At 35.8% G+C, this 19,139-nt stretch overlaps 5 protein-coding genes across 7 annotated transcripts; 2 read left to right on the top strand and 3 right to left on the bottom strand.

Annotated features, from left to right (window-relative positions):
- The first annotated feature begins 10 nt into the window (after window positions 1-10).
- On the top strand, window positions 11-2,818 carry LOC115240398 (mediator of RNA polymerase II transcription subunit 8). 2 transcript variants are annotated; one of them, XM_029815526.1, is made up of 8 exons: window positions 11-173; window positions 457-728; window positions 811-1,056; window positions 1,343-1,351; window positions 1,574-1,744; window positions 1,877-1,994; window positions 2,084-2,170; window positions 2,494-2,818. In XM_029815526.1, the coding sequence occupies exons 2-7, from the start codon at window positions 564-566 to the stop codon at window positions 2,158-2,160; spliced, it is 786 nt and encodes a 261-aa protein (XP_029671386.1). In that variant the 5' UTR covers window positions 11-173; window positions 457-563; the 3' UTR covers window positions 2,161-2,170; window positions 2,494-2,818. The 2 variants fall into 2 exon arrangements, with proteins under 2 accessions (XP_029671386.1, XP_029671387.1); XM_029815527.1 differs by lacking the exons at window positions 1,343-1,351; window positions 2,494-2,818 and having other exon boundaries at window positions 12-173; window positions 2,084-2,179.
- LOC115240396 (methyltransferase-like protein 25) lies at window positions 2,490-8,254 on the bottom strand. The gene is made up of 6 exons (XM_029815523.1): window positions 8,115-8,254; window positions 3,997-4,204; window positions 3,691-3,912; window positions 3,044-3,623; window positions 2,842-2,970; window positions 2,490-2,737 (listed from the first exon to the last, which is right to left on the bottom strand). The coding sequence occupies exons 2-6, from the start codon at window positions 4,192-4,194 to the stop codon at window positions 2,490-2,492; spliced, it is 1,377 nt and encodes a 458-aa protein (XP_029671383.1). The 5' UTR covers window positions 4,195-4,204; window positions 8,115-8,254.
- LOC115240391 (presequence protease, mitochondrial) lies at window positions 4,307-8,482 on the bottom strand. Of its 2 annotated transcripts, none has more exons than XM_029815517.1 (2): window positions 8,379-8,482; window positions 4,307-7,615 (listed from the first exon to the last, which is right to left on the bottom strand). In XM_029815517.1, the coding sequence occupies exon 2, from the start codon at window positions 7,593-7,595 to the stop codon at window positions 4,497-4,499; it is 3,099 nt and encodes a 1,032-aa protein (XP_029671377.1). In that variant the 5' UTR covers window positions 7,596-7,615; window positions 8,379-8,482; the 3' UTR covers window positions 4,307-4,496. The 2 variants fall into 2 exon arrangements, with proteins under 2 accessions (XP_029671377.1, XP_029671378.1); XM_029815518.1 differs by lacking the exon at window positions 8,379-8,482 and adding an exon at window positions 7,749-7,861.
- Window positions 8,483-8,701: 219 nt separating this feature from the next.
- On the bottom strand, window positions 8,702-13,029 carry LOC115240393 (ankyrin repeat domain-containing protein 27-like). Its single transcript, XM_029815521.1, has 2 exons — window positions 11,963-13,029; window positions 8,702-11,901 (listed from the first exon to the last, which is right to left on the bottom strand). Exons 1-2 carry the CDS (start codon window positions 12,307-12,309, stop codon window positions 9,591-9,593), a joined length of 2,658 nt encoding a protein of 885 aa, XP_029671381.1. The 5' UTR covers window positions 12,310-13,029; the 3' UTR covers window positions 8,702-9,590.
- A 4-nt stretch (window positions 13,030-13,033) lies between these two features.
- On the top strand, window positions 13,034-17,090 carry LOC115240395 (replication protein A 70 kDa DNA-binding subunit-like). The gene is made up of 13 exons (XM_029815522.1): window positions 13,034-13,063; window positions 13,132-13,179; window positions 13,472-13,683; window positions 13,762-13,916; window positions 14,018-14,108; window positions 14,198-14,360; window positions 14,450-14,654; window positions 15,029-15,141; window positions 15,218-15,384; window positions 15,543-15,777; window positions 16,193-16,276; window positions 16,370-16,564; window positions 16,660-17,090. The coding sequence occupies exons 1-13, from the start codon at window positions 13,034-13,036 to the stop codon at window positions 16,780-16,782; spliced, it is 1,821 nt and encodes a 606-aa protein (XP_029671382.1). The 3' UTR covers window positions 16,783-17,090.
- Window positions 17,091-19,139: the final 2,049 nt, after the last annotated feature.

Raw genomic sequence — 19,139 nt, 5'->3', positions numbered from 1 at the left:
GTCATCGCGATAGCTGTCAAAAGTGGAAGGGAGGTGCTTTGATCAGCCCATCTCTGATTACTGTGCATTATCCTATTCTAGCAATTTAGACGAAATCCGCATTCAAGATACCTCTACGTTCATAAAACATTGAAAACTATGTAGTCACATATATTACCACGAAACTTCTCACAGTGAGTAATACATACATATTTGCGATTTCTAATTTTGTTCCTGAAATTTCATGTATTTCGAGCTGTAGGAATTGGATCTCTGCTCGAAGAAATTGTCGTTCATATCTAATTTTTTGTATAATTTTGTATAAATAATGTAGAATATATATATATATATAATGTCAATGTGTAGTCCTGGCATTCTAAAATTCGATTATATGATTATTGATAGGTATAATCTGTGTGAGATAATTCTGAACTTTTTAATTAAAAAATTACTTAAAAAATAATATTTTCAACGTAGGTCCGAGATGTATTGAATATCCTGTACATAATCGGTGTTGCTGATAATTGCTGCTAACACATAGCCGTGTTAACGTAAACTAACCTAAACGTGAACCTCTAAACACAATGCAAAGGGAGGAGAAACAATTGGATTCGGCTTTGGAAGCCATCATAATGCGAGTAAACGATTTAAAAACCGCGATTGCCGCAATGATATTTAAAATAGAGCACGAATATGAGACCTTGAATTGGCCAAATTTTCTCGACAATTTCGCGCTTATTTCAGGACATGTAAGTATTTTATTTTATTAATCGAAAATTTATATTGCTTTGTCTCTCTCTTAAATGATATTCTTATATCACATTTGTACAGCTGACTAGCCTTTCAAAGATTCTTGCGCATGATAAAGCACCCAATCTCAGAAACCTAACAGTTCTACCGCTACGCTTGAGCCCCGAGAAAGACGAAGAGTTGCTTCGACTGACCGAAGGTAGAATCCCCACATTTGCACATGATTTGGTTCCGGACTACTTGAGGACAAAGCTAGAACCTCAAGCTGAACAGAAAATGATGCAGTTGGAAGCTAAAGCTGCGAATGTTAACATTGATACATCACATGTAAGACATAATTCTCTATGTATTTACTTTTTTTTTTATTTGATATACTCTTATATTCTTTCTCTTAAGACAAAAAATTATTTTAGTAAATATATTTGAATATTAAAGTATAATATATACATGACACAACTAAAATTTTTTAACGTTACTATGTGACAAAATTTTTTAAGATTATATCTGCTCACACAATTAAGTATGTATATAGTATCTGCTAAGATCAATACATTGAAGCTAACTGAAAATGTGTTCTATTTTTCTGTTAATGTGCTAACTAAACAACAACTAGGACTACAATGTAAGCTATTAATCAAATAGCTTCAACTTTGTTCCATTTGCTTTGGGCTGAGATTGATGTTATGTGGCAAGCCTATTTGTAGCTATATAAATAGCTATAGATGTTTAATGTTCAAAATTACATTCGCTATGTAATCAGAAATTTCTGTATGGTCCATTTAGCGAGTGGAACACAGGAATTCTGTCACTTATCAAGCATTCTATATGCGTCGTTGGGTTTCAGAAACAACTGGCGCAATATACAAAGGTGATTAGTCACGTGTGGGATATAGCAAATAAGGCACGCGAAGAATGGGAAAGCGAAGCTGGAGCCAGAGCGACACAAGCGCAGACTAGCAGTGCTGCGGACACTCATGCTCTTCTGGCTGCTGTGGGAATGGGTAAAGGTTTAAAGGTACATTATAATCTTACTTTCTGAGAGAACAAATATTCTGATTTTTTAAAGAAAAAAATTATCTTTTTACAGTATTGTATTTCCATATATATATATCAGAACTAATATGTTATCCACACTTCATTTACACAGTCTGACTCTATACAAATGGTTCAGTCCGGCGTAAATTCAGTAAATAATAGCATGATGGTGGGCAGACCTGGTAATCAGCAGCAGACACCAGGACAAGGGCCAATGGGTAATCCACAAAGTAAGTGTTTCTCTGAAGATTTCCATTTTCTCCCGTGCAATTATGCCGTTTATAATTTTAATTATCTTTTAATTTTAAATACTTTACAGTGGGACAAATGAATAAGGCGCCGAGTGCGATTAAGACAAATATCAAAGCAGCATCGCAAATTCACCCTTACAGATAAGAATATAACAGTATGTATGTCAAAAATATTATATGACTGAAAACATATTTCAAATTTTTCTTCTTATAACTTTCTAATTTTTACATAAAATAATTTCAATATAATTTAATTATATATAATCTATGATTTTAATGTAGGATGTAATAAAAGAGAAAGAGATATATATTCAATATGAGATATATTAAAAAAAAATATATTTTAAATGTTTTTAGTAACTTTTTATTAACATTGAATTATTTAGTTACGAACTATATTATTTTAATCATCTCTCCATAAATATATTTTAATTTTTATTTATATTATTTATCACAGCATAATATAAATAATTTTCAGTTTTTATGAGACACTATTGCGTATGAACGAGGAGATATAGATTTGTTCATCACAGGCACAATTACAGCTTCTAGGCCTTGTTCGTGTAACCAGGATAATCGATCCTGTAGAATCAATGACTCTGCCGGGAGTTGTAGCATCATTTGCAGACCAGAGTAGATTTTAACAATTTCTAATTTTTGACTTTGTTCCTCCCATACTTGTGTTATGCCTTTCTCTAATTCATCGTGTACGATCACATTACCTTTATACATATATAAAAGTATTGTATAAATATTATATATTAAATTAAAAAATTAGAGTTAAAAATTATTAATCTTGCAAATATTATTGTATTATCAGTGTTACCTGTAAACTTTACGTTCGTATCCGGTACCAGATCATATCTTAATAACGAGTCCTTAACGTAAGTTTGAAAACTCGAACATTGGGACTTCCTCGTACCTTTCTGAACTTTTTTCTTAAGAACAAGATTATCTAGAATACATTTTTCATGAGCAATTGATCTACAGAATGTATACATATATCATGTAATATCACAGACACCTACTTTGTTGCGAATATAACTCGAGCACGGCTCGAGCGAGAACGTGAAAGGAATGTTCGTCATGCTTTTCTTTGGACATGCCATACCATTTATCCGCCGATTCTTGACACGCTAATCGCAGAAAGGGTATTCTTAAGAATTGGCCTATGTCAAAATTGTGCGCCGCGATCGTTTCTCGTAGACAATTCGATGTGGGAAAATTGTGAAAATATTGTTTCTTCTGCAACGGAGTGTGTACATTCTTGGAAATAGAAAGTTTGTGATAACAGCAAGAGATTAGAATAAATAGCTTAATAGACTTTATTTTGCAGAAAATTCTTGATGCGTTTGCACTTAAGTCTCCGCAGGCATGCAAACCGATTAGACACACATTCGTAAAGCCAGGGAATTCTTGCTGTAAGATAGATTCTATCGTATCAGCGGAATCACGCGTCACGTTGCAATGGATGTATTTAACTTTAGTCAAAGAATCGAGATGCGACTTTTCTTGTCTAATACATGCTCTGTTCACGTTTTCTATATCTTTTTCCAAACCCAGGACTTGGTAGCCATACAAATAATGTAAAATTTGGCATATGTATCCCTGAAAAATTTTTGTTGCAGCATGCAAGAGTTTAAAATTTAAATCTTTTATATTGTTATTTTCTTACCAAACCTGCACCCAAATCGATGATTGTTTGTATATTGTGCAACTTGCATTGCATGTGCACTAAGTGAGCAAAATGTATTATTTCATGTTGTTTCTTTCGACTAAGACCAATTTTAAATTTCTGTGGTAATTCTAGTTTAGAAAGTGATATCTGTATGGGTGACAGTCTATTAATATTTTGACATTTCTCAACGTACTTTTTTAACGAATCGGGCCATTCAGGCTGGAACAACGAAAATATGTTAAAATAATTCATTAAAAAATTTTTAAGAATTTATTATATAATATTCTTGATTTTTTGACTAACCTTTATTGCCCTTCTTGCTATGATATCATTGAATTCATCATTTTCCAAAATTTGTAAATGTTCAATCCATTTTTTGGGGATTGCATCTAAAGATGCTTTAGTCAAGATCTCGGTTACTGCTATATTATTAAGCCATTGCGTTTCATAAAATAAAGATAGCGCTTCGAAAAAATATTTCTTTTCAGCATTGGTATCCATATCTACGCGTCTGATGAAAATAAAAAAGAAAATTATGCTTTGTAATAAATATATGATTCTGATGAATACAAGGATTGTGAAAATTAAGAATTAAACGAGTAAAACAGATCAATTTTTTTTTTTTTTCATTTTCTTTACTATACGATACGTTTTTAATGTACAAAATATAGCATAAATTACAATAATTATTTAACAAATGTTATGTACTATTAACGTATGTGCTATCTCTTTTCAAGTTCTAATACTTAACGTCAAATGTATACCAAATAACAAAAATAACGTCTTGATGTTTATTCAGTGGCTCATGCTTGGTCTGCTTCTTCCTGATTTAATACCATCCAATTTTCCGCGCGCCTATTCGAAATATCGGCATTCGTAGGTCCGATAAGTGAACGACCGATTTTGATACCATTTTGACCTGGTTTCAGATACTTTTCAGCCACGTGCAAAAGCTGATCCTTAGTTACAGCCTTCAGCTGTTCCCTCTGCCTTTGAAGATCATCGTCTGTGATGCCGTGGGTAAATTTAGTCATGCCACGGTTGCTGGGAGGAATAGGACCGTCGATTTGCTGGAAAACTCCCAGTTTTGCCTCGTCTATGTCGCTTTGGGGTAACGAGTACTCGGTTAAAAAATCGTATGTCTTGTCAAACAAATCAAAGGTACGAGTGGAATTCGGATCTCTGTAAGAGTAAAAGGAGAAGATTCCCTCCGACGTCAATTTCACACCTCCGCCGTAAGCTCCGCCTTTCTCTCGAATCTCCGGATGCAGGTATACCGAGGTGACTAACTTGGAAAGTACACGTAACGGGGCATAGTCCGGATTCATATAAGGAACTGTCAGAACGGCCTTGGAACAATAATTCACTGTGTATGGCAGTACATGATGATTACCGCTTTCACTCGTTTCATTGCTCTGATCGCTGGTGATGACATACGAATTCTCCGGAGAACCCTTTAGCGATTCATAAAACGCACGAATACGGTCAAGAGCATTGTCCTTGTGTTCCTCAGACAAATTAATGGACGACCGCAAGTGTTGCTTATTCAAGACGCGTTCGGCTATCTCCTGCATGTTGGGTATCAGAGAGGACAGATCGCGTATCTGAGCTATTCTCTTCATCCTCGCCACATACTGCAATCCAGAAAGATTTTCTTTGGCCCGAGCTATCGGAGAGACCAGACTAGCGGCGCTACTCATCGCGTACATGTGACCGGCGTGCGAGATGCCGTTGATTAAGTCAGCCGCGTTCATCTTTACAAGCGTCTCAAATCGCTGAGGATCGGTCAGTTTAACATTATTGAACAATTCCGTCCATAATTCCCACATGTATCTCAAATTGCGATCCAAGCAATACGATTCTACAAGAATCCCTTCTTCGTACTTCAATTCGCTTTCCTTATTCTCAGCAATGTGATTCGCGAAATTCAGACCGCCGGTCTTCAGCTGCATCATCTGATCGAAGCTTCTGTAATCGTAATTCTGTGTGCCCATCTTAGCGATAATGTAGTTGAAGAGCGGTATCAGTTGCTTCAATTCGGTCGGCAGCGCCTGCGTGTTGAGTATTCCTCGATAATAGGAGATACCATTTGTCGGCTGTACGGACAGCTGAAGAGGCACTCCGGATATCTCCAGATTGGACGTATTGTATCTCTCCACGTCGGCCCTCAAATCTTCCATCTTCAGTGTCGGTAAGACTTCGACGTTCTCTTTCTTCTGTTGCTCAGCAAGCAAGATTTTTCCATTGACGTAAATTAGTTCCTCCTCTTCCGCGGAAAGCTCCTCCACTTTCTTTTTCAGCAATGCTTGCTCAGCGAGCGCTTTATTCTGCTCGTAATTCTCATCGGGCGACATAGTCAACGTCAATCTGTGATTATTGTCTCTGAGATAAGTTTTGATCAAACTTTGCAGATACTTGGGATCTTCCCTCATCCGCGATGTGAGTTTTTTTACCGCGTCGTTGATTCTCAATGACTGTATCAAGTCACCGTCGTGATTCCACAAGGATGTCAGATTAAAGAGCAGATTTAGCCCGAAATTTGACGTTTGATGCTTGACTTGAAGTTCGATGCCGTGCAAAACAGCTTCAATGTGATCCTTCTCGAATCCCTTGTCGATAACTTTTTCCACGGTGTTGTCGAAGATACTCTCGACACTTTCGAAGCTTTCGGGCTTTACACCCTGCAGACTTACGACGAACATTGTATCTTTACACTGCGAATCGAAACCCGTGACCGGACCGAAGCCAGTGCTTATGTCCGATTCGACTAGAGATTTGTAAAATGCCGAATTCGGGCCTCTGAGCAACAGTTGCGACAGCACATACATCTCGAAGGTCGTCTGTATGTCGGTTATATCGTTACACAAATGTGATATGGCAATAGAGCCGTGTCTGCTAGGATCTGCGAGTAGTGGATCAGGTCTGCATGCAATGTGCTCCTTTCTAGCTTCGTTCCACCGCTTCTCCGGTGGCACTTCCGACATGGAAGCATCTATCCGGTCAGATAGAAAGAGATATCGGTCGTTGATAAACTTCAAATGATCTTCCAACGGGAAATTCCCGTATGAATAGAAGCGCGAATTGGAGGGATGATAATACTTCATATGGAAATTGAGGAGATCGACATACTGCAGATTAGGTATGATGAGAGGATCGCCGCCAGAAATTACCGAGTACGTATGATTTGGTAGAATGGAATTCAGCAGACGTTCCGCTAGAATGGCTTGATTGTCATTGAAAACACCCTTCATTTCATTAAAGACCACGCCTTTGAATATGATGGGAGAATTTTTGTCGTTGACGTCCGTGTGCTCCAGTCTCCAACCCTCCTGTCGGAAATCTAACTCTCGCAGATTTGGCTTGAAGACAGAATCCAAATAGACCGATTGTAGATTGCGATAGTCCTTCAGGTTTTGCGTCGAAAATGGATATATGGTATAGTCTGGCCCTGTCATAGCGTTCATGAACGTAGCCAGAGATCTCCTCAGCATTTTGAAGAACGGATCTCTGCAGGGATATCGCTCGCTACCGCACAGGGTAGTATGTTCCAATATGTGAGGTAAACCAGTGGAATCCATGGGAGTCGTACGAAATCCAATGGAGAATACATTGTTAGTATCGTCCCTGTCCAAATGCAGATATTGCGCACCTGTGCTCAGGTGTGTTAATCTCACTGCAGTGAGAAATAGCTCATCTATCTTTGATACCTCATCTACAATAAATCCGTAAAGAATTTCGCCCTTTTTAAATTTATCCAATTTATCCTGCACCAGTTCTTTTTTCGAATGTAGAGTATTTGATTTGACATTTGTCGATGAATGAAGGACACGATAAGCGAGGTGTTGTTGCGAAGCCGTACTTCTTAAAGAGGATTTTCTTGATAAGTTTAATAGCCTCAACATTTTTGGAATAAGAATTGTATCTGGAAATAATATACAGTGATATGTCAGAGAGCTATATAGTTTAAGATGATAGATCTTACATGCTGAAAGAATAATGTAAAAATTATTATACATTTTATAAAAAAAAATGACATTAAATATAAAAATACTTACCAATCTCTCTGGAATAATTCCAAGTAGATTTAAATTATATGTAAAGCTTTTTATTGCAATCAAACACTATTTCACTGACGGACATTCCACTTTTTAATATATATTTTGTAATAAATCTTTTGATTGAATATTCATTAATTTTTTTAAAGTTCAGAAAGAAGCTGTATTAAGCGAAGATATCAATTAAAAATTCGAAGAATATTAAGAATACTTTTCGAAAAATTAGGAATGTCAGTTAGTGGAGCAGAATGACTATGAGATAGTCCTTAGTGATGCAATGCTCGCAATAATAACCAAATACCGATATTGCCGGAATAACAAAGACACATAACCAATCGCATCGAAAGCTAATATAAATTATCCTACCTATCGCTTTGCCAGAGTTTACTGGTACTATAACAATCGAAGTATTTCTTTATCAATTTGTTGCGAAACTTTTGTTGTCAAATATCTTTTGTAATTTTTGTAACAAAAAATTGAGTTACATTCCGATTCTTATTTGACAGAGTTGAACGTGTTTAAAGGTTAGGTTACATAAATTATTTATTGGTATCAATAGAAATTTTTTTTATGATGTGTGCGTCAGCAATCGACAAATAATAATAATAATAATTTATGAAACAAACATACTTTTTCTGTCAATAACACATTGATTTTACATACAATGCGATTATTTTTTAGGGAACTACCATGTAAAGAATTTTAAGAAGCCGGTAGCCGACAGTATTCACTGCAGAAAGAGAAAGAGAGAGAGAGAAAATAAAGCTGGAGTTCTTAAAATTTCTATTTGTATTATAATGCATTTTTCTCTTCTTTCGAAAAAGAAAAAAAAATTCTGATACTTTTACGGATTTTAATTTCAAATTTTTGCGCTTTTTAAAAAGATGGCCTTGTGCCATCTCTTTGCTGATTATATTCTTTTGATACTTTTGATTGAAGAAATACAGTTTCAGAAATTCAAAGAACGAAAAATCGGCAAAAATGTATCAAGAAAATATATAAAAGGAAAAGGACGTGTGCACGACAAGATGTGTAGGTAGATAGGAATAGATGGGTATGTTCAATTAGAAGACATATGCATTTTGTATTATTAATACAGTTCATCAGATTTTTAAAAATGGCAAAATATATATTACAGAATAGTATCACAATTCTCTTATAAATATATAGCGTTATACATATCTCTTTTTCATTTTGTGTTTTATCGTCGGCGTTTCATCGAATAATAAAATAAAATTATTTAGAAATAAAAATAGCGCTAGAAAGTCTTAAAAAATATATTAACTCCTATTGGATATCAATAGAAGTATATGTAAAATAAAGACATCCTGTGTATCTAATGCAATATATATGAAATAAAGATATTTTCGTTACATAATATGCATTGAACACTAAATTGGAATTATTCACAAATACTAAAAATAATATGACTTATATACATTCGTGAATAAAAATGGATTGATCGCTTTTGCTGTTAACTACGTTTTGCACACACACACACGCACGCACGCAAACGCAATCATTTTCATTATTATACAATAAAACACACAGACATTTTATTATGCATATATCGAGTATTGGACGCAATCGCTTTCGCTGTTATATTATATTTTGTACACACACACAGTTTTATTATATTATATAATATAATACACACTTGCGTTCTATTACAATATTACTATTATAGTATTACTATTATAATATTTATTATATATCATTTTATATTAATATGCTCAGTATTGAATCACATTATATAGTATGACAGCTTGTGCTATATATGTTAGTTAAATTATTTATGAGGTAAATAAAACACAGACATATAAAAAAGCAGGATGATTTATACTAATCGCCAGCTGGTTGAGTATTTTGTTTCAGAATCTTCAGTATACTGGCATGATTTGTGGAGAAGACAACGGATAGCTGCAACTCTTCCGCCTGCCGTAGCGGCGACTTGTTTTGGACATTGCGAACATTGGTGTTTGCACCATATCTCACCAACAGATTCACGAGTTTCACGCTGCCGGCTATGGTCGCCAGATGCAATGACGTGTCGCCGTTGTGATCCTTAACGTCTAAATCGCAGGTCCCGCAGTGGAGCAATAGCTTCGCCGCGTCGACGCGATCGTTGAGACACGCTAGGTGTAACGGAGTGCGACTCTCCGACTTAGTTATCGCGTTCACATTTGCGCCAGCGTCCAGGAGTAGCTGCACCATTTCAACGCGACCGGTCGCACTCGCCACATGCAACGCCGTCTCGCCCAAATTGTTGCAAGCGTTGATCGCAAGAACCCGTTGCCTTCGCTCGCGCTGGAATTTGCGCTCGCCGAGCGCCGAACAACGCTCGCAGTCGCACAATGGATGATGGTACAGAATCGCGCGAGAGCCCGGCAGTCGCTCGCTTCGATAAACCTCCAATCCCAGGTAGTAGCACGCTAAGCATATATCACCGTCGATTATGGCGGCAAGCAATTTGTCCATCATACGATGCTGTGCATTAGCAGAGCTCTTGGGATGCGACGTTGGTAAGCTCTCCAAGTTGTCCAACGTAGCCCAACGTTGATCCTGAAACCATATTGACTGATGAGATTGCACGAGGGTTGCGTATTTTTTCTGGGACAAAGCAGTATTGTTGCGAATGTCGTTCGCAGATGTTGCATAGCGTCTGAGTAACTCGGCAATACTCTCGCTGTACGTAGTGGTCAGCGGTGTTTGACCTTTCCTATTGGTTAATCTGCTGTTTGCGCCGTATTCTAAGAGGATGCCAACGATCGCGCAGTAGCCCCACTTGGCCGCGAGATGCAACGGCGTGTCGCCGTTGTCGTTGGTGACATTTGCGTTAACCGATACCTTCATGTGTTCTGACAGGTATAGCAACGCTTTTACGCAGCTCTCGTGACCGCGGTCCACGGCCAAATGCAGCGGTGTATTTCCTTGCGAGTCCGCCACTGTGAGATTCGCATTGGCATGTAGCATCAGCAGCAAAATATTTTGGTGGCCCTTGATGCAGGCGTAATGAAGAGGCGTTAGACCATCCGAATCGGCGACATTTATATCTGTACCACGGTCGAGAAAAAAGTCCACGATCATTATTTGATCGTACAGTACCGCGATGTGTAACGAAGTTAGACCTCTGTCGTCCCTGGGACACGCACTTAGCTCTCGATGATTCGTCCAATATCGCTCGCAGGACGCACAGGTGCATAAAGGATGACAAAGCGAGACCTCATCGTCTTGGTTGGATCTCTCGTAGGTCAGTATTCTCTCCACTTCGGATAGATTGCCGTTCTTAACACATGCAAACAAATAATTGACAGACGAGCAATCCGATTCGTCTATCAATTGACTGTATTTATCCGAATTAATTGCGTACTTGTCGCCTTCGCAGATTACTCCGGACTTGATGTGCTCGATCGCAGCCTCCAGCGATGTTACCAGAAAACAGGTTTCGTCCGCTTCGTAAGCAGAGTTTGTGGAAAGACGGAATTGCCTCATGAAGAATAATTGCGCCATCCAGTTCGATAGACCGACATTAACAACGAGAAACACAAGTATCGGTAGAAGATCATCGCACGAGACGGTGGACGTTCCACGCGAAACGTAATTCACAGTTCTTCTGAGACATTCGATTTTACCCAACGCAGTTACATAGCAATCTAACCGTGATAGTTCCATCTTTCCTCCATGGACGCGAGATTCCAAGTCCGATCGTATTCGAAGATCGCTCAATAGGATCCCATCTAAATTCCTGATAATTTTGTTCAAGTACGCATCTTCTACAGCGGTACAAGTGGATAATGATCTTAGCAGTACCTCTCTTAAAGCATATAGAATATATGTTTCTAGCGATACTCTAATGTTCCAATAATACTGTTTACTACCTGAGACCTTTTCTTTCAATGCTGCATTTTCCAGTAACATTTTGAGACAATCCGTATACAATTCGTGTACTAGATCTCTCTGCACTTCCATTGGTTTACGGTCTAAATTTTTGTTGACATATAAAAAATCTTTGATTTTGGTTTCAAAGTTATCATGGAGCTGTTTATCAAGTAGTTCCACTTGCAGAAAATTTACAGCTTCCTGGAGACTTGTAATTACATTCACATAGTTGCCTGAGACACACATATTAGCATCCAAGGGTTGTTCTATACACCTGTGGAACACAATAATGTGTTAGATTAATGTTTAACTCTGTAATTTAAATGCATACTTACCATATACAATATTTATGCGAATCGTCACTGTAAAAGATTTCTTCGAAAAGCAAGCGTGTGGAATTTTGTTTGCCGTCATCGTACTTGACAGTCAAGACTCTGTCCACGAGCAGGACTTCCCTGCCGTTCAGACTATCAAATCGAGCGGCAGAGAAGTCCTGCTTGGAGATCAGGATATGAGCGTTAACTTCGTCCTCTCGTAATTCGCGACTCGAGAAGCTTCCAATCCGTGGAACACAGATAATCCAACCTTCCTGGATAACCCGTTGGAATGTAGCTTTATATTCATTTCTGAGCTCCTGCAGAAATCGATTCTCCGACAAATCCTCGTCGTATTCCGTATTCATAATTGGATAGCCGTTTAATTGATTTCGCGATATTATTTAAATTTACCAATTCCTGTGGTATTGCTGCCAAAATCGTATGTCTATGATAGAACTGAGTATTAAGTAAAAACATATGCAACGAAACTGTAATAATGATTCGGAATTCGCCGTCCTCTCGGTAATTGGCATTGTGCGCGGTTTGTAATTGTTTTTTTCTATATATGTATATTAAATTAGATATTTTTAAGATTATTCAAATTAATGTACATATCTTATCACAAGCTCTTTTTTTCTTTTCCTTTTTTTTTCGAAGAGTGCGTTTAACTGAAAGAGTATATAGTATAATATGACTGTGTATATGACTGGTATATGACAGGTTGTGGCAGGTGGTAGGTTGTGGTTTGTGGTTTGAATTATAAACGGGTATGTTCGGAAATCAAGTATAAAAAGAGCAAAGACTTCTGTGTTTTTATTGGTCAATTAAATTCTATCTACTCTACTAGTAGAATTTTCGAACGCACCCTATATAGTAACGCCAACTAGATTTAAGAAAGTGAATTTTTTGTAGAGAGTTGCGGAACGCAGACTTGTCAATTGCGTCAATCGTTGACTAATCGACGATTTCGGCGGGAAGCTCGGAGTACCGACGCATATTCCGCCACGCTGCTGATATTCGGCCATCAACAGAGACACAAAAGAGACGTAATATCGGGAGACAAGTGTCGAGACTGAATAATCCGCAATCATGTACAAGCTAACGGAAGGATCGTTAGAAGTAAGTTTGTCAGAGGTATGTCGTTATTGCGTAAATTATTGCCTAACGGTGAAATTCGATCGTTTCAGAAAATCATGAAAGGCGTAGATGTCGAGAAACCGATACTTCAAATGTTGGTGAGTATAACGATTAAATGGATGCAATGGACAACCTAACAGAGTTTGATTTCTTGACATTTTGTCCGTGAATTACAAAACAAACTACAAGCTGTACTATCTTAGAAATATAAATGTTATTTTTGTATAGAGCCAGCACAGAATCATTATACTGTTAAGCTTGTTTTTACAAGAGACATATATGTTTTTGCAAAGAATATTCGGCCTTAGCTTTATTCTTAAAAATTCAGAAAAATTGATATTTCAGACAGTCAGATTTTGATTTCGTACTTTTGTAATTGTGATTTTACAGGGCTATAAAAAACTACCGAAATCTGTTAATAAAGATGGTACCACTACTGATCGATATAGATTACTCATATCTGATGGACAGAGATTCAACTCATTTACAATGTTGGCCACTCAATTAAATAACCTGATAGATGATAATATTTTGACTGAATATGCAATCTGTAAAGTATCAAACTATCACCTGTCTTCAGTGAACAATGGTGGCAAGGAAAAGTATTTATCACATATTTAATGCATTAAAATGCATAAATAGTACAAAAATCAAGCATATATTTCTATTCATTTTATTAGACGCGTGATGCTAATAATGGGTATTGAGGTGATAGTTCCTGGCAGCAAAGTTGGACGTAAAATAGGTGATCCAACTAATATAGAGAGCAAATCAGAGCCTGACTGTTCAGCTACATCTGATACATCCAAAAATACTGGACTAGGTTGTCAAACTAGTAAGTACGCCATTATTTTTGTCAATTATATTATAGTTCCTTATATTTTATTTTTGTGATACTTATGTCATTAAATATAAAATTTGTTTTGCTTGCAATAGATGGTACAGCTCAAAGAAATACTTCAGATAATTACGGGTCTTCTGATATATGTACTACACCAATTGCAGCGCTAAGTCCTTACCAAAACAGGTATGAAGAAAGAAATTCAATATTAAAATATATTTATAGATATAAAAATATGTGAAGCACACAAAAAACCAATTATTGTTCGCATTTAGATGGGTGATCAAGGTTCGTGTGACCAATAAATCTGCAATTAGAACATGGAGCAACTCTCGTGGAGAGGGTAAATTGTTTTCTATGGATCTAATCGATGAGAGCGGCGAGATTCGATGCACCGCATTTAGAGATATGTGTGATAAGTTCTACGATATGATAGAGGTATGCACACATCTTGTGCAACTAAAATCGATGACTTTTTTTTTTATTTTACGAAGGATTGAGTTATGCGGAATGATTTATTTGTGCAGATTGGAAATGTGTACTATATCTCGCGATGCTCACTAAAAGCGGCGAACAAACAGTTCAACTCATTAAAGAATGATTACGAAATGACTATGACCAATGATACAGAGATCGTGCCATGTCACGAAAACAGCGAAGACATACCGACGCTGCAGTTCAATTTTTGTTCCATAAGTGAAGTGGAAAACAAGGAGAAGAATGATATGATAGGTAATGTGATTTAGCATTTAATTAAATTTAATAAAAATCTTAAATATTAATTTCTATGTGTTATTTCGAAAATCATTTCGGTTCCGAAAATATTCCGGTCAATCTTCGATCATTTTTGTATAATTCACATCAATTGTTTATGTCTATATTTAGTGTGTTTATATCTGTTTCAATCTTTTGCCGTTATATTTTTCCAAAATTAATTAAATATTAATTGATAAATATATTTCATATTAAAGAGTTCTAGAATATGATAATAAATGTGACAAAAAAATCTGATTTAAATTTATTATATAAGATAAGATTTATACATAACTATCGACTAACTTGGAAACTGTAACACTGTGTATATAATGGTGTTGTGTTTATAATAGATGTCTTGGGCATTGTTACAACATTCAATGATGTGCAACATATCGTACAGCGAAGTACTGGTCGAGAACTTGTAAAGAGAGACGTCAATATCGTTGACGACAGCAATGCAATGGTAAACAATTTATTGAGAGAGCATATTTTAATATTTTACTACTATGAATGAATAAACAATTTTCTTTTTATGTCAGGTATGCGTCACACTTTGGGGAAAACAGGCCGAAGATTTTGATGGTTCTAATAACCCGATCGTAGCCATTAAAGGAGCGCGTATTGGAGAGTTCAATGGCGGAAAGAATTTGTCCCTTTTAAATTCATCCATACTCGAAAAGGATCCGGATTTACCGGAAGCACATAAGTATGTATATATTGACATTCTTGAATCTTTTCAAGGATAGTATGCATTGCTCTTATAAAGTTTTAAAATACAGTTTTAAAAATAAGATATAGATTACAGGAATAATAATTTGTATATAATACATTGTGTACATCATACAAGTACAATACACATTTCAGATTGCGTGGGTGGTACACTACAGTCGGCCATTCGGAGAACGCCAAATCGCTATCTAAAGCAGGTGGCGGTGGTGATTTTAACGCGCCATTGTACACCTTCGAGGAGGCGACCGAAGCGCGGTTGGGAGAGAAACTAAATCTCGCAGATGCTTATACAGTGGTGGCCACTATAAACTTAATTCGTGTGGAAAATTCTATTTACAAGGCATGTCCCGTAGAAAGCTGCAAGAAGAAGGTGAGTTATGTGTGACATTTAAAATTATAAAGTGGAAATTCTTATTTCTTTCTCAAAGATACATATTTCATGTATTTTGTATTTATATGAGCTGAGAATATAGCCATAAAATTAACTAAATAAACTTTCGAGGGTAAAGAAGAAAATTCTATTTCTCGAAGGATTAATTTAAGCGGCAGCTTTTTTACTGCTATTATAATATTTTATATAAATGTTATATCTCATTTGGACAGTAATGGAAAAAAGGATAAAAATTTCCTGATGAAATTGTATTGAATTCTATAAACTTTAAGTATTTTAAATATGTATCTTAAGCATATTTCTTTTTTAACACTTTATTAAATAATATGTATAACTGTATATGACAATTGTATTAGGTTTACACGAATTATTATAAATGGTTATTCAATTTTAGTTAATTGATCAGTCTACCGGGATATTCAGATGCGAGAAATGTAATAGGGACTATCCTAATTTTGCGTATCGCTTACTGGCAAGTGTATGTATTACATACTTTTTATCTATTTGTTATTTGAAGATTTTTTTTAGAAATCGGTTTCATTTTTTAACGATTTCTTAATGATTCTCATAGATGAATATAGGGGATGGGACAGGCAGTCGCTGGATAACTGCCTTCAACGAAGATGCCGAGAAGATATTGGGCATGTCGGCGCAAGAATTGGGAGAATTAAAAGAGAACGACAATGACGCCTATATGCAAAAATTCGGCGAGGCGAGTTTCAAGAGATTTACGTTCAGTTTGAGGGTAAAATCGGAAGTTTTTCAGGTAAGCGACAACTTTCATTATAAAACAATTATTTTAAATTAATCAATTTAATTAATTACAAACAGATTTAATTTTCAATTTTCTGTGTTTTACAGGATGAAATGAGAGTGAGACACACCTGCGCATCGGTTGCTCCGCTAAATTACAAGACTCATCTGACACATTTAATAGACAGAGTTTCTAAGCTGGTGCATATTGAGAAACTGGAATCAAACTGAATAAGCTTCCGTTTAATAAGATGTGTTTTGATATTATACTTTCGAATCTTGTAGATTATAACGTACGATAATTTTAGGTATTACTATTCTATATTTGTATACAGACAATTGTTTATTTAAATCATGTCTGTTATGCGATAAAACAAGTTAAATTAAAACGCTCTAATATTGCATTAATAATATTAACCGATTTTCAATATTATTTTCCAGAAATGTTTATAATTTATGTACTATGACTGCTGCACGATACCTTGTTTATTTTGTCTACAGCACGTCTTGTAAAATAAAGTTTCTCTTTTTTCTATTCATTGTTTTCTTTTTTTTTTCTTATTTACAAAAAAAATTTGTTTTTTTAAGAATTATTTTTGACGCTAAACAACTATGTAATATTCATTGTAACACATTAAATACATCTAATAGCATTCATTATCATATGTGAATATATAAACGTTGCATATGTTCTGGCACGTGTTTGTTCGAGGTCAAATACGATATAATCGTCGAATACAAAGTAGGTCCTTACCGGATAGTGAGACGTAACAGCTTGTCACAAAATTGATCGATTTTGTATACGGCTCTATTCGCTGTTGCTGGACTGGATTTGGACTTCGATTTGATTTATCGGAAGACATTGAAAACAAACCGGCCAGCAGGAGTTTATCTCTTGTATATGCAGAATATGGTTGTATTGCTTTGGAAAATAATTGATTTTTTTAAATATTTACATCTAATATGTAAATTTGCTTAAGTGTATCATATTCTGTTCTTAAATTTATTATTTTGCGCAAACTGATTTCTGCCATTTTCGAACTAATTTGATTGCATCCTGATATTATAGATCCTTGATGACGTAGATTATTAAATTTGAGTTCTTAATTCTGTAAATTTGATTGACACGATTTTTTTTTTTTTTTGGTATCTTTGGATTCGTATAAATTATACTATCTACTTAAAAAAAAAAAAAAATGGATCCTTAGGAAAAATGTGTCGTGATGTACAATATTTGATGGTTTATTATTTGCCAAGAAGTAAAATACACAGGCATTTGTGTTATAATGATACCGCCGAGGAGAAAGATTTCTTTTCCCCTTTTTTTATACGACAGTATCGTAAATACATCTAGCGACATTATAATCGGTACTAAAAAGAGAGAGAAGCTGGTCTCGTCCCGTCTCTTTTCCCTGCTCTCTTATTTAACCAATAACTTTACAGTTTACAAATGTGTTTAACATTTTTCCATGCGCCGCGATCTCCTCGCTCTCGTGTCATCTTTCGCCCGTTTTATTCGTCGCCTTCGTTCTATTGTTCGGATTAGCTCGAGTGCCTCGAAGACGACACCTTGCACGTTTTTGCACGGTGGTCCCAAGTGTATTTGTCTCTCGCACTCGCATTTTCGCGCTAAGTACACGAAGAGGTGGCACCTCGCACCTCGTTTCTCCGAAGTAGGAACCGATCGACGGAACGAGTTCCAATGTCGACATATTTTAGAATCTTTAGATCGATTATAATCGTCTAGGAATTCTTTAAAGATCAAGGATCACAAAGAATGGATCTCTTGACGATAAAAGCTACAAATACTACCTTTACTTAAAGATATTTTTTAAGATCATCGATATTCTCTCTCTCTAACAATGTTAAAAAGAGAAACATAATTATGTATATATAATTGATAAAGAAGAATATTGTGTGTGATCAAATTTAATCTTAAAATTAATCGGAAATATAGAAATTGAATTCGATCTCGTGCCACCGCGTCGTTTCCCAAAAGTTTTACGCCTCTAGTCGCAAATCGAGGCCGCATATCACATTGCCGGCAGTTCCACTGGAGCTCTTTCGATCTCCGCTATAAACGTAAACATCGAGGTACAATTGTCGCTTAGGAGGTATGGAATTATTCCATATTTGTGTACAGAGTATTCCTGGATTTGTCGAATAATCCCTCAGCTACGAAGATCTCTCTCTAATGTCAAATCGACAAGCAATATCATCATTTACATCATTAATTCGATAATTTTTATTATAGACAAGATATCTACTCAAATCTTGTGAAAAGAATCCCTGAAAAATCCTTGATTTTCCAAAAATTTGTATTCAAACTTCGAGATAAAATTAGAGAGGTTTTAGATGCAACTTTGAAATGAGTTTATTTATTACGCATACTTTTGAATATCGAAAATCAAAGGCAAAAATTCGAAATAAAAAACTGAAGCTTTTTTTTTACTCTCTCCTAAGACAATTTTTTAAAAAATTCCCTGAGACTCGACAAAATTCCATGAGAATTTTTTGTTTTTGCAAGATAAAAAAAATTCCCTGTAACAGAGTAGATACCCTGTTAAATATATATATATATATATATA

Source organism: Formica exsecta, unplaced genomic scaffold, assembly GCF_003651465.1.
Source record: "Formica exsecta isolate Colony F162 unplaced genomic scaffold, ASM365146v1 scaffold425, whole genome shotgun sequence".
Classification (NCBI taxonomy): domain Eukaryota; kingdom Metazoa; phylum Arthropoda; class Insecta; order Hymenoptera; family Formicidae; genus Formica; species Formica exsecta.
This window is presented reverse-complemented; position numbering and strand designations above follow the sequence as displayed.